At 33.8% G+C, this 15,379-nt stretch overlaps 1 protein-coding gene across 2 annotated transcripts in view; it reads left to right on the top strand.

The window, feature by feature from the left end:
• Positions 1-1,541: 1,541 nt before the first annotated feature.
• The window catches only part of LOC111085090 (D(2) dopamine receptor A-like), a 16,695-nt gene continuing 2,857 nt past the window's right edge, over positions 1,542-15,379 (top strand). For both annotated transcript variants that reach the window (XR_002609948.1, XM_022382248.1), the window contains exons 1-2: positions 1,542-2,040; positions 10,558-11,615. Coding sequence is in view for 1 of the 2 variants with exons in the window: in XM_022382248.1 (XP_022237956.1) it covers positions 11,162-11,615 (454 nt within the window). In the remaining variant the exon portion in view is untranslated. The remainder of the gene's footprint in view (positions 2,041-10,557; positions 11,616-15,379) is intronic.

The following is a 15,379-nucleotide window of genomic DNA, read 5'->3' as shown; positions in this document are numbered from 1 at the left end:
CTGATGGGCATATAGTTCTACATGTAAGTTACATGCTCACCACTAAGTTACTTAGTCAACCTACACTTTACAGACTTGCAGCTAAAACGTTTTAAGAGTAATCGTTCAAAAATGCATTATGATTTCAGAAACGTATCTTCACAAAAATAAGTACTGGTAGTTTAAAACAGTAGTTCTCTTTAAGAGGGAGAACGCCCAGAACAACCTACAAAATCCATGCGACGAATTTTCACAACTCTTCGGATTTTTCAGTTTCTTTGCAACCTTATGATTGGAGAGTTTGAAACACTTCAGATTTGGTGCAAGTCTTTCTATGAGAATTAACTTCCTGCCTCAAACATTTCTCTTATTACAATCCATTTGTTTGTTTTTAAATATATTCTGTATACGTATGCGTCCCACCCTGGTTCTTAAGCTCCCAGAAACAGTGTCACTGCTAGCGTCCAACTATAATACTGTTTCCTTCCGTTTCATGCCCACGCTACACTGTATATGTATGTGTAACTTAATTGCTGTAGACGTATGTAAGAGCAAGTGCCGTAGATCCAAAATATAAACCCCTTACATTTACGATATTATGTCGTGTGTGTAAAACATTGTATACTCCTAATACTGATTGTAAAATCTCAGTATCTGTAAAGTGAACTTTAAATTATTTTCAACTTCGTTTCAGGATACATTCTCACAGCGTCCTCGTCACATGTGAAACATTCATCTTCAACTAATTGCTTCTTCTGTTGTATAAAGTAACACGGTCAAGTAGCTGCCCTTACTAGTATTTTCATAAGTATTAACTGATTGTTATTTTACTGATGTTCTTTTTCTTGTACTGGAACTCAACAGATTTATTGACTCTCTTTTATCTTCAAGTGAGGCTTACAGGCTGTTCCAAAAAAACAATATTAGTGACTAGTCTTTGTCAACTATATGTGAGTGACGGTCATTTCCTAAATTAAGGAAGAACACGGACTATAACTGACAAGTAAAATGTCTGAATGGATAGAATTGTATCTCTTGCACAAGTACTAGAGAAAGCAGTTGACAACTTTTGTACTTAGCAAGATATAAATCTTTTTTAATATAAAACTGTCACAACTTATGTGGCAAAAACAGCACGAAGAAATCGATCTGAAATCGGTAATATAGAGGTAAGTTCTCCAAACCCTCATTTGATGGTACAATAGATACAAATCTGCTAAACTCTCACTTGTTGGTAGTAAAGAGATAGGTTACATGTAGTGTAAAGATGAGCTCACTAATATAATTAACCTGACGGTAGTACAAAAAATAAGTCTACCAATTCTTCACGAGTTTGTAGTGCTTATCGTTACAGATATTCCCCCACTTCTGTTACGAAGTATGTCTTGGATAATTTTATACGTTATCTCTGTTATCGTAGTTGCCACATTACAGCATGTTGTAATCGCCGTTTCCCAATAACGATAACCTCGCATTAATTGATTATGAAGGATTTGTTTTCACTTATTTTGTTTTTGTTTACTCTTATACGTTTGTTAATCGATTTGACAAAAACAATATCGTGAATACATGACTTTGTTAACACATATTATTCTAGTATAATTTACACAAAATGAAAGTGAATTTTTATTTCTCTGTCTAAATTCGTGTTTATTTAATAAAAGCCGGTCAACAGAATCCTGAGAAATGTGCACATCCTGAAAGTTCGTTAGATCATTTTAACTACTATACGAATGATGTTCAAATTTGTTGAGAGTTAACTACCTGTGTCGTCGCCAGCTGTGGTTATTCGTTCCCGATTCACGTCAATATATTCCACCTATGGGAAAGTTGGTCTAGACTGACGTAACATCCAAGTCCATTGAAGTCGAGTGGCATCCACGGCCACTACACAGTTCAGTGCTGCTGTTGCTGGAAAATGTACCGCCCCACTTCTGTTTCCGTCACCAGTTCATGACCAGATAATAAAACAGCTCAGTGAACAATATATATAATTATGATATCCAGTGCAAGCCCTTTATCTATCGAAATCGTGTTATACACAAATCGATCATGAAGAAGGTAAGTACATTTGTGCCACTATTGTTTTTCGTTTCGTTAAGTGTGGATGTTGAAAATAACGTTGTACCTACCAGCCCAAGTCAACAAGGACAACAAAAATAAGATTATTATTTACCATTGAAGTGGAATTTAATATTCAGTTAAGTATACAGCACTTTGTAATTTACTAAAATCTAATCTTTTATTTTGTAAACTGACCTCAGAATTTTCATTAAGTTCTGAAAGAGAGAGAAAACAAACAAACTGAATAATTATGAAGTACAAACAACGTAAACAAGGGCCGAAACTGAAATCCTTTCAAAGTAATATTTAAGGGGATAAGTACTTAGCTACATGATGCAGCCTTGTAGTTTTGCACGCATGTTGAGATGCAAGAAATTTAGATATTTCAAGAGAGAAGCTCTCTTATTATTAAAAAACAATCAAAAATACAACTAGCTCACTGTTCCAACCTCATTTTACAAGGACCAAACGTTTTCAGATAAGATCAGGATTTTACAAATGTTTTTTATTGATCTATATTTGTCACTAATGAAGTTTCGCAATGTTAGCCATCTTGTAAAATATAGCGTGGTTTTACTTTAATCTTGGACTGGAAGATGGTTATTGTTTAAGGAGTAAAGGAATTATGTTTCAGTTACAGCAGTTCATGAGGGCATATTAAGGTTTGCAACAATAAAACTTAAATTTCTTTTAAAACCTGTTAATGATACCTTGGGTCCACCGTTATAACTGTCAAAAATCTGACAAGTGAAAAGAAAACGGTTTCTGTGGAATAAAGACCCACATACAAGATATGAACAAAAACTATATACTCTTCAACACCGATAGTTAGGTAATAATATACACTCCAAGGTCATTAACCTTAACAAAGTTTTCACTTTTTATCTGTGGAAGTATAGGAGAAAAATCTATTTAACGACTAGATACCTTCTGCTCTCATTACCCCGTCTTCAAGTTGTTACATTAACTTGTACATAATTACCTAGTGATAGCAATACATCACAAACATATATGTAATTTGTTGACAACGCTTAGTCTACAGAAAAGTGAACTCGAATAATGTAATCGTCAGTGCGCGCTACTTTGATTTTTTTCCATAAGCCAACGAGGAACATTCGCAAGGTAAAAAATAGAGTACACATGTTCGTTAAATTTTCCATAAAAGTTACTTAACAGATGTAAAAAATGTGTGTTAAGTATCTACTTTCTCCATTCTGTACAGCCTCAACTTAAAAATGACCTGTACGTTGAAACGGTTACATTTTTATAACCTGAAAATCCAAATTTGTTTCATGTTTCTAAGCTAATTTGTATTACACTTCAGTACTGTAGAAACAGGCCTGGTATGGCCAGGTGGTTAAGGCGCTCGGCTCGCAATCTGAGGGTCGCGGGTTCGAATCCCCGTCACACCAAACATGCTCATCCTTTCAAAGAGGGAAGGCTGTCAAGTGGGCTGTCCTTGACGTAAGAAACAGCTTTAGAAACGATGGCAGAGCACGATCTGCCATCGGCTCAACGGTCCGCAAGAACTATGAGAAATGAAAAAACTGTAGAAACAATTAAGGTTTCATGGGCTACTTACAAACATTTATATCTTCTCTGGTTCTTGTTATATTATTTACTGGCATAAAATACCAAGCTCCGCTGCGGAATTCTATGATCCCCTCATGATTCACAGAGGCCTCAACGTACCAGTCAAGCATCTCCATTATCTTAACTACTTCTACTCCAATGAGTCAATTCTTTAATTGATTTGTCTGTTGCCATTTCCCTAACTTAATTCAAATTCAACTCTTTTTCAAAGCAAATAGTTTTAATTTAGCTTCTCAGATTCGTTTTACTTCCTGTGTTTTTATTTGAATTCTCTAATATTCCCTGATTCATATTTATAGTTCAATTCAACTTTTTTTTTAATTCTCAGATTTGTATTTTTCTTCCCATGTGTGTATTGAAAAATAGTATTTCATCAAAAAACCTCCACATATTGTTCATTCAGTAAGTGAGAATTAGAAAATAATATAAGGCTTTTCCATAGACCTTCAGGAAGCAGAATTATGGGGCTTAAGGGCTAGAAGACAAAAAATTAGCCAAACTTTTTTGAATCAAATCTAAAAAATAATAGCCAGGCGCACACCCTTAGAATCCCCTTAGTACGCTTACAATGTTTCAGGTGTCCAGGTATTTCATCTTGGAGCTATGGCGGTCACACACACACACACACACAAACATACAGGCTCTTTTATTATAAAAGATAAATCTAGCGTGCCTACAAGTACTATAACGATAAAAACAATGAACAAAAATATATGCATTCTTTACCAAACCCAAGAACACTGTAGGTTTGCTCAAGTAGAACCACACCATAATTTCTTTTAAAAATCCCTTAAGAAAAGGATGTATATAGATATTAAACCTTTTCAGATTAAAAGTCGATTTCGCACGTCCTGGCTTAGTCTTTCTGACGCAACCACACACTGACAAACAGCTTTACTTTGCTGAATATCATTCGGCCTTATTGAACACGTTCTCTGGGATAGGAAAGGCTCTCGAAGGCAGGCACTCGTCGATCCCAAGCCAACGACAACTTGTACATTCGGTTTTGACAAAGCAGCCACATATTGATGCAGTTAAATGATATTACCTTAAAAACCAAGCATAAAAGAAGGACAGGGAAATCGACAAATGCTGAATGTACAACAGAATGTATTTTTTTTATAACTTAGAAATAATGAGAAACCAAAAATAAACTGAAATGCATGCAAAAACCCGCAGTAAAAATGTAGCGCCATCTTCCACCGCACTGAAGAAACTTTAATGCGTTTTTTAAGATGTTAACAATATTAACGGCTGAATATCAATTAACTTGAAACCCAACTGAACAGATTACAGAGAAACTTTTAACTATATATAATTAGCGACGTATAATGCAATCACTACTATGTACTATTCGGCCAAAAATCTCGAGAATTCTAACTGTTAAAGAAGATCGTAAAAGTGGTATAGTTTTAACAAAGCTTTTTAATTCCTATCGCACATTTCAGCTCCATCCTTATATAAACAATGCCAGTCCGTAAAAAACAAACAAAAAATGTATAGATAAACATGAAGAGTTACTTGGAAACTAGATTCTTTCATCATTTGGGCAGTGGATACTTTCAAGTGCTACCTTACCATATACGTCATGAAACCAGCCACACAGAATAGCCTAGAATGTGGGGCAACTTGTCTAGATGTAACGTACACAAAATTGAAACACCAACTATTAGATGGAAATCTTTTCATCACATAAGTATAAATACAGTTCAAAATGTATTATCCTGTAAATGTTGAATAAAAAATGTTCACAAATTTTAACTCAATTCGTTATCCACACGAGTTCCACTCAATTCAGTATAATCCAGTTAAAGTTCTTTCTGTTCGTTTGTTGCAGTTGAACAATTGGGTATAAGATACAAGTTCGGTGATACACGTGCCATGAATGGATCATATTAATGTTAAATATGCAGAAGTGATTAGGTTACTTTCAATGCATGAAAGGACGTATGAATAAACATAGAATGTGGGAATAGTTGTCATCTTTTGGTTTAGATTTTTTCAATGAATTGGACTGCTGACTAGTAGTTATAACTACGTTTGGTTATACGGTCGAAGCAGTGAAACGAATATTAGAGCTTAGATTAGAAGTATTGCATAAGAGATAAGCGACCACAAGTAGCAAAGAAAGAAGTTTCCATTTGGATGAAGAATTTAGTGATTATCTGTGTTTCATTTTATACTACACATGAATAATTTATCCTGTTACTCAATATATAGTACATACTTTATTATCATAGCATTAAAAATTGGAATATCAAATAGTAATTTTTAAAATTAATGTCTACGTTTGTTTGTTTATTAAGCACAAAAACACATACACAATGGGTTATCTGTACTATGCCCACCACGGGTATCGAACCCCGGTTTTTAGCATTATAAGCCTTTAGACTTACCGTTGAGTCTGTGGGGGTTAAGGACTATTAAAAACAGGTAACATGGGCATTATCTTCACACAACCTGCGTGGAAACACAGCTTGTACTATATACATATCGGTTCAAAACCAAGTTCATTATAACAAGTCTGCAGCCATAAAATACATGAACAATTAATCACTCAATAGGTGAAGTCAAAATCTCGTCTTATGCTCTACAGTAAAGACATTTTTACAGAGAAATCCAGGCATCCATAACATCACGAGTTTGTTGCCTGAATCGCTCTCTGAATCAAAGACGTAGTTAGCTTTTATCGCTGTGAGAGTGATGATAACTATACTTTAGTGTTAGTGACACACGTGTAAGCATAAAAACCTTCAAGTGGGTTTGACCTTTTGTTACTGCTATAGATTTCTTAATAGACCAAGTTAGATAAAGCATAAAAAATAAATATGTTAAAATCTTGTAGTCCTGATATAAAACTTCGAACACGGGTGTCTTTTTTTGTTTACCATTCTCTCATCTTCGGTTACAAGTTAAGGTTCTTATTATGTTGTTGTTGTTCAAAGTTGTCTTGAACTTCCATTTTAACTATCTACAACACGATGTGTATATTGAAAGAGTATTTATTGTACATTTCGCACAAGTAAGGTAAGTAGTTCATACAAAGCATTCAAAAATTAGCACGTGTATACAGAGTTTAAGACCACCTTATCCTGAAGTATTTCATTACGAAAATTACCATATAGAAACTGTAAAATAATAAGTCCTCGTTACAGCGCGAACCTGGAAGGTTAAGACCTTCGTAACTTCACCTAGGTTCATAAAGTTTCCTTCCGTATTGAAAGCAAATTGTAATCAAGCGTATTAAAGTCAATTGTGCGATGGCTTACCTTTAGTGCAGTTTACTATTTAATACTCACCCACATCACAACTGACATAAAACAAACTTCTCTATATTTTATAAAATAATTAGTTGATACGCTTTTCATTACCATCATCATTATTTACGCAAGTGATTTGGCGTTTGTTAAAGTGTTAAATTCGGGTGATAAAGAACGGCAGTTTGTAAACGCATTCAACTAAAAGCATAATATATAACGAACATTAATGTCATAAATATACAAACCGAAAAAGTTCATATTACACAATCATCGTTACGGGAAACTTAAATGACGTTGACTGTAAATTAAAGTATATGTCTGGTGAAAACCCCCGAAACCTCAAAGAAACAAAAGCTAAGTTCCCAGTCAAATTACAGTCGAAGTTAATAAGAAATACTACACTATACATATCTTATTGCCGACACTGTTAATAGGACAACTCTATATATCTTTAGCATTAAAATCATTTCAAGTCTTCCTAGTTTAACAACAGGGTATATACTAAATAAAATACGTCATACCACGTAGAAATGACCAATGCCTCGGATCGTAAAAATAACATAATTATTTGTGTTATTACTTTTTAAATATAATTCGCAAAGCTTTTCCTAAAGCGTTCTCATTTATCGTCATAAACTTATGTGGTACAGGAAAAAAATGTCTTAGGAAAAACCAGAGAATGCTCAAATTTCTAAACGAATGTGTTTTTATCATGTTATTAATGGGGGCATGAAATCTTCAAATCTAGTAATTTTTGTATATTTCAAATACTGCTTAAAGTACTTAACTGTCAAAACGTACCGTGTACGTTCATATTCTAAAAGTTAATAACATCAAAAAACATTTGAAATAACTGTTTCGTAGGTAAGCAATGTAGAAATTGTACATTTTAAGTCAGGAAACAAATGGAACATAATTATCAAAAAACAATATTAACTTGTGATGTAAGCTATCTATTTAATTTACAAATAAAATCGACCTAGTAATGAGAATAGCCAAATAAAACATACTGTTCTTACGCTCTTAATTCTATAAGTTAAAATGTATTTTTTGAACAACTGAACAATTGTTTTAAAGATATATTTTCGGACGTAATCCCAATAATAACTCTTGATGTTCTGCCAACTTGGAAGACTTAGGTTAGTTCTAAATCAATATGCCGAGCTAACAATCAAAAACAATAAATATAATAACATATCTTAATAAAAAAAAACCACTATATTAAACATTCTAACCAATACTGTTAATAAAGCTAACATTAAATAAAGTATAGCATATGTCTTAAGGTACATAAATACTAGTGGTAGTGTGTTTACATAAATGAAGCTGAAATACACACGCTTAATAGATGTAGTATGCACACATCTTAAATAGTTTTTAAGTTTGGTATATTATTTTCTCTTCGTAACTGAAGCTGTTATATACTTTACGCATTCAGGAAGCTGGATGTAAGGCCTACAAACCGAAATTATAAAAATGCTGAAAGTGAGTTGGATTTAGCTTTACTGTAAAGTTGACATTAATTAGTTAGTTTGTTTTTAATTAAGCACAAAGCTACACAATGGGCTATCTGTGCTCTGCCCACCACTCTGTGCCACTGGGGGGGGGGGGCATTGACATTAGTAAATCTGAACATACATACAACTGCATCAAACTAACAATCACAAAACGCAATATTTATTGATAATTACTAATATGATACAAAAAAAAAATATATGAACAGTCTGTAGTATCAGCAGAAGGTTGAAGTTATTACTTCTCAAAGAGAAACACAACATTTTAAGCACACTCGCCCGACACCCTCTGGCGTGCTGTAACTTATTAAATCTGTCATTGACTGATCGTACTGGGAACGAATGTAACAAAATGAATGATATTTATTAAAGACTAAGGCATTTTGATTTCATCTCATGAAACTCTTTTCTACAAATTTTCAATATCTAGAATTGCTGTTCAGGAAGTTGCGCTAAAAGTGAATTTCCGTTTTCATCCTTGAGAAACACCGAGACTTAATCTACACAAGTCTATCACAAAACAATTCTCCGTTTTCATCCCTTGAGAAACACCGAGACTTAATCTACACAAGTCTATCACACAATAATTCTTTATGTTGGACCAAACTAAAAATTCTCAGTGACACTGCCAGGTTTTGTCAGACATAAGTAATATGTAAGCAACTTATAACCTTTAAAAATGGGTTCTGTTGATCAAATACAGCAAAAAATTGACATCAGCGGATATACAAGTTATAAAAAATGAAATAACACAATCTCTAAATAACTCAACGTCATTTTTAGAAGCGCATGATTCTAAAGTTACATTCAATACGTAGAAATGTCTTATTCATAATATTAGACACACAGCTAAACCGTCATGATGCAAGAATTAGGTAATATGTCAATTTTTTTTTCTTTATTCCTCGATTTGTCTTTAAACTTTATCCAGGTGGTTTTTGAAATATCTGAACTCCACGAAAAGCTGGAATCTTGAACTTGGACGACAGGCGCCGATCCGTGGATGCCCCAAACACCCATGAAAAAATGAGATTTTTTATAAAATGGCATTATGCAAAATTAACCGCCTTATAAGTAAAGCAGAGTCTAAAAGTAAAATCTCTAACTCAATCTTTTAATACTGATAATCGGCATAATGGTCATGGTGACCAAATATTTATCTGTATATATAACTTGTCAGAACATAATTTGTTTGTTTATTTGTTTTGAATTTCGCGCAAAGCTACACGAGGGCTATCTGTGCTAGACGTCCCTAATTTAGCAGTTTAAGACTAGAGGGAAGGCAGCTAGTCATCACCACCTACCGCCAACTCTTGAGCTACTCTTTTACCAACGAATAGTGGGATTGGCCGTGACATTATATCGTCACCACGGCTGAAAGGTCGAGCATGTTTGGTGGAACGGGGATTCGAACCCGCGACCCTCAGATTGCGAGTCGAACGCCCTAACTACCAGACCATGCCGGGACTGTCAGAACATAAAACATCGATTTTCTAAAACAAACCAAAAAAACCTAAAATATGTCTTAATCGTTTTGAAAAGAAGGTAAATATGTTTTACAACGTTCCATTTTCTAGTGTAATTTAATAACATTTATTTTAAAAGTTCATCGCCAAAGGAATTTTAATTCGTCCAAGATGAAGTTCGGCCATAATTAATCAAAATTCGATTTAGTACAATTTCGTAAATATCAAATTGTTATCGCGTGTCTTTACAGCTCAACTATAGAAACGAATGATTGATACTTAATCACTCATGACGAAATTAACAAGTTCAGTTCATTAAACTAAAAACAAGATTCCGAAAAAAAAGTATGTATTTAACTACTTTTTATATCTACATTTGTTAATGAAATGTTAAGGGGATACTTCAAAAAAAATGAGTAATACACGATAAGAATTATGTATGAAAGGGAAATGATGCTATTGTTAAAGGGATACTTCAAAAAATAAGTAATACATGATAAGGATTACGTAAGAAAAGGGGAATGATAACAATCTTAATAGGATACTTAAAAGAATGAGTAATACATAATAAGGATTATGTAAGAGAGGGAAATGATGCTATTGTTAAGGGGATAATTTAAAAAAACGAGTAATACAAGAATACATTATAGAAATATGTATTTTCTCTCTCCTTTGCTTTAGATGACCTTTAAGAAAGGGGAGTTCCAGTTCTACAAAAAGAAATGAAAACATTCACTTTTAATAAGTTAGATCTTATTACAACACGCACGACTCTTGTTGGGCTCTAATCTTCAAACCGTTAAAGAGAGCACTTGTGTTTTATGTTATTACAGCTCAAACAAACGCCAACCGGTAGAGCTAACAACCCTCGTTACATCAATAAACAAAACGCCTTCATTTCAGGAAGAATCGTCAACCTATACCGTAACCATCTTGTTTCACGGAAGAGTGTTGTACACTAAGATCTCTCCTCGAAATCATGATTTTTGTCTGACGTACAAGAAAACCCACAACAGGTAACAGCAAGACAGATTACTGTTAGGGTTCATTCTGCAACTGTCAGTTCGATCAACCTTAGAGTAATACAAAGACAGGATTGTCTTAGTTTGTTTCACACAAAGAACTGGGCAATGACTTGAAGAAAAAAAAAAGTACCTCTGTGATCGATCTACTACCAAACTGGTCTAGAGGTTTTTCAGTGTTAGTCGAAACGAGGGATCATATGCTGATCACTCAATAAGATTACTGACCACTTGAGAAAACCGTAGGAGATAAATTAAAATCCATGAACGAGAGCGGTATCTACCTGGACATACATTCCGCTTCCGGCGTACAGAGAAAAAATGACAAGTTACGGTCAACTACACATGTCATATTTTATCTGGATTCAAACAATACATTGGAACTAACAACAGCAAATGCTTCTGATGAGATTTCGTTAACAGGAGAAATGAATTTGACGAAACTTCATGAGAACAAAACCATGGAAAACATTGTAGAATCAATGACGGTTACCAACAATACGTCCTCTAATTTAATCGACGGATATAACTGGCTAAGCTTACTTCTTCTGATGTTTGTTATTTCAGGGGTCTTAGGAAACGTGCTAGTCTGTCTCGCGATATGTCGAGAACGTCGTCTCCAGAACGTCACTAATTATTTCCTGTTGTCGCTTGCTGTGGCTGACCTACTTGTCTGTATGGTAGTCATGCCATTCGGGATAGTGGATCAGCTATTTGGTAAGCCAATTATATGTTCATATTTTGCCTTCCAATAAAACAACTAGAAGAGATTAATAGAATTGTTCATTTATGTTGTAGTCAACAGTGATCTATTCAGTGTCCATCTTAAACTCGTATTTACCATTTAATTGTTTAATCACTTTCACAAAACCAAGTGAAATATGTACGTACTCCTTTAAGTTACTAGCTTACAGAGAGTTATTCTTCTATTGCAACAATCGATGGTCAGTAACGTAAACGTCCTCTTTAAAAATAAATCCCCATAGAGCCAGAACAATCGAATGAAAAAAAGATAAACAAGGAAAGAAGCAAGCAAACCACTATTATTATTCGCTTCCTCAAATATCATTGAGCAATATTTTATCTTATCACTCTTTAACATATCAGCAGCGCTACACAAAATGGTAGTACGCAGTTACTCCTTAATATAACATAATACACTTCCTTAATACAGCATCAGCATTGTTTATGTTTTCGATCCTTAATAAAGATCAGGCATTGAGTTTCTGTTGTTACTCCTCAAAACAGCAGTGAGTGTTGAGTTACCTGGATAGACCTACTTCTTCCTAACGTAAAGTAACAGTCATTATGGATAGACTACTTCTAACGTAAAGTAACGGTCATTATGGATAAACTACTTCTTCCTAACGTAAAGTAACGGTCATTATGGATAGACTACTTCCTACAATTATGTTAAAAAGTTAAAGTTCAAGAAACTTAAAATTCAAGAAATTTATAAATATTAAAATGCACAAATGAACATCGTTTTATAATATACAATTAAATTATATTTATTTAAATCGATCAACGGTTGTAAAAGTCACTACATGTTTCAACGTGATTTCACGTCATCTTCAGGAGTGTGAAAAACAGTTACTGTGTGCTATATAACTACAAAAGCCATGGTCATGTGACTACTAGTTTACAATTCAAAAAAGATCACACCATCTACATACTTTCTGATTTTCTACCCCTTCATCCTTATTTAAGATAAAGTTTGTTATTTTTTTCGCTGTGTTTCATTATTTCAATGGCTTCTCTAATATTTCAGGCAGTCATATTATTCGGTTGAGCCAAAAGAACAGTTTTTTTTCCCACTGAATGAGATTTGAATTGTGTATTATAAAACGTTGTTCGTTTGTGGATTTTATTATTTTAACAATCATTATGTTAACAAGCATGCACGCTGTAAATGTGCCATACACCTTAGCGAGCTCGAGGTACGAGTGTTATTTCTGTGATGAAAAAAACTGTTCAATCACGTGCGTGCAGGTGTAATTTTGTCTGTTTTCACACCCGTTATTATTTCAAAGTGATGCTCATTCTTATCTAAGTCCAAAGTTTAAAACGTGCATGCAATCGTTAGGTGTGATTAAAATGTATTTTCTTTTTATAGATAAAACATTCATTAAACATTCGAAAGAGGTAAGTATTCTTCATAAAATATGCAAAGATACAACAACTAAATCTTTCTCAATCAATCTGTTTGTTGCTGTTGTAGAAATCTATGGAAAGTAATCAAAGAAATTGTGTTGTTCACTCCCGTTGTGCAAAATTAAACAATAAATAAGCAAAAACAGAAAATCAAACCAGCAACAACGATCAATTCCAATCATCCTTCTAGCGTGTAAATAACACATGAACACAAATGATCAATCACTTGCCACAGTGAATCATTTCATCTATCCTGCAGACAAATTAGCTGTCACCAAGACAATAGTCCACAGTCCAGAGTAAGGGTTAATTTTAGCGTACAGATAAGAACGAAAGAGAACTATTATACCGCTAGCATTACACAAGATGGCCCTTGCAACCAAGCCACAGAGCTTCTGGACGCTTAGTAGAATCCTTTAACTGCTGCTATTTCAATAGCATTTCTGACCTTTTTAACCATAAAGGGATACATACATCTCACAGCCTGGTGCCAAGTTGCATGATCAATACCCTTGGCCAGATATACAGCAAAACTGTACGGCGGTTTAGGCAACAACGCTACCACTTTTAATGTGTCCCCCTAACTGAAAATAACTGACAAAGTATGAGCTAATGAACACAACTAAGTAAATGGCTGCAATGATTTCGTTTCGGTATACAATTTTTCTTTCCTTTTATAAATACAGATGTAAAACATATACACGCAATCAGGTGATACAGCGTTTCATTCTCCCACTAAGCCTTCAAGCGTCTGCCACTCGCCTGTTTACTGTTACCTGAATTGAAGTTTATACAGAATTACAACAATCTCCGGTGTAAGATGAAACTCATTCTGTGTACCATTTTTAATGGATAAGTACTAACTTATGATCCGACATCAGTACAAACTTTTTTGTGCTACACAATGTCTTGTTTACTACATTTATGATCATCACAGATCTCTATCGTTAAAAGTGAAACGGCTTATAGTTTGCTTCAAGTGCTTACGAAAACAGCAACAACGACACACAAAAAAAAAAGATCAGAAAATAATTTTTCACTCTTATAAAATAACATAATTCCACTTTATAAGATACAAGATACTTCAACACGGAACTTGTTAACTTATTTTCATGCAGAGCGACGGAGAGATTTGTGTAGCCAACATGAAAACCGAACTGCTAGACTTACACTGTGGTCTGCTTTCACCGCAGTATTATTTTAAGTCAGCTAAATTTCTTTACGTTGTTTTTGTACATAGCTGACGTTCGTCTGCGTTTGGTGTTTGTTGTTTTAGCGCAAAGCTACACAATGGGCTATTGCATTCTGTCCACCTTGGGGAATCAAAATCCATATTCTAGAGTTGTAAGTCCGTAACCTTACGGCTGACCCTAAGGGAGACTACTTGATGTTCGAAATCGTTTTGGGATTTTGTTTTTAACCGCCGCTGATTTGGATATATCTTGACCATCACCTATATAATAATACTGTTGTAAACTAAAATAGTTTATATGTTTTTTTTCCATATTGAAAACGTCAAAAGCCGCGTTTTAAAAATTAAGTCCTGTTTCTTCAGATAATTCCCACTTGGAGAGACAAAATAAATATCCTAATTACGCAAAGAGAAAGAAAAACTACTGTAAAAGTTCACCAGTCAGCACAATATACGTTTGTTAAATGAGCCTCTTTCAGGAGAGGTGATTAACGATTAAAATTCTGATTTGAATTATCTCTGAAAGACGTTTATAACTTATAAATATTGTGTACTATAGCCCCAATGGTAGAAATACATCAACGATAATTTGCATACTGTGAACAGTAGTTTTCCTGTAAGTTACTTGGAGGAAAAGAACCAAATATTTATTTAGTCTAATTCCTTAATTAATCAATGACATTTTGATGAATGTAAATCACATATTAATGTATTTATGTATATGTGGAAAGAAATTACAAATAAAAAGTCATGAAATTCAATCAAGTTTAGAAGTTGAGTGACAATGGTAATGACTACAAAAGATGAAAAAATGTGTCAAAGGAGTTAATTTTTATCAAAATGCTATATAATAAATGTAGGATAAATGATTTCTCTAGCTATTTTCATTATGTATTTTATTTTTTTAAAAACTTGGGCAAGAATTCTATCAAATTGTATAAAAGCATTTATGAAAATTTCCATTAACTATGTATTAAATTCAATTTAGAACCCGTAGTAAGACAAAATAAGTAATAAAGTAGTTCTAGAAATTACACAGATAACGAAATTTGGGCTTCACCGATGAACGTTAGTGCTCTGCTGGGAAATCCTCTAGTTTGGGTATATGTTTCATATATAATATATTAAGATGGAG

Source organism: Limulus polyphemus, unplaced genomic scaffold (genome assembly GCF_000517525.1).
Source record: "Limulus polyphemus unplaced genomic scaffold, Limulus_polyphemus-2.1.2 Scaffold234, whole genome shotgun sequence".
Classification (NCBI taxonomy): Eukaryota; Metazoa; Arthropoda; class Merostomata; order Xiphosura; family Limulidae; genus Limulus; species Limulus polyphemus.
Note: the sequence above shows the minus strand (reverse complement) of the source record. Positions and strands in the feature narration are given on the sequence as shown.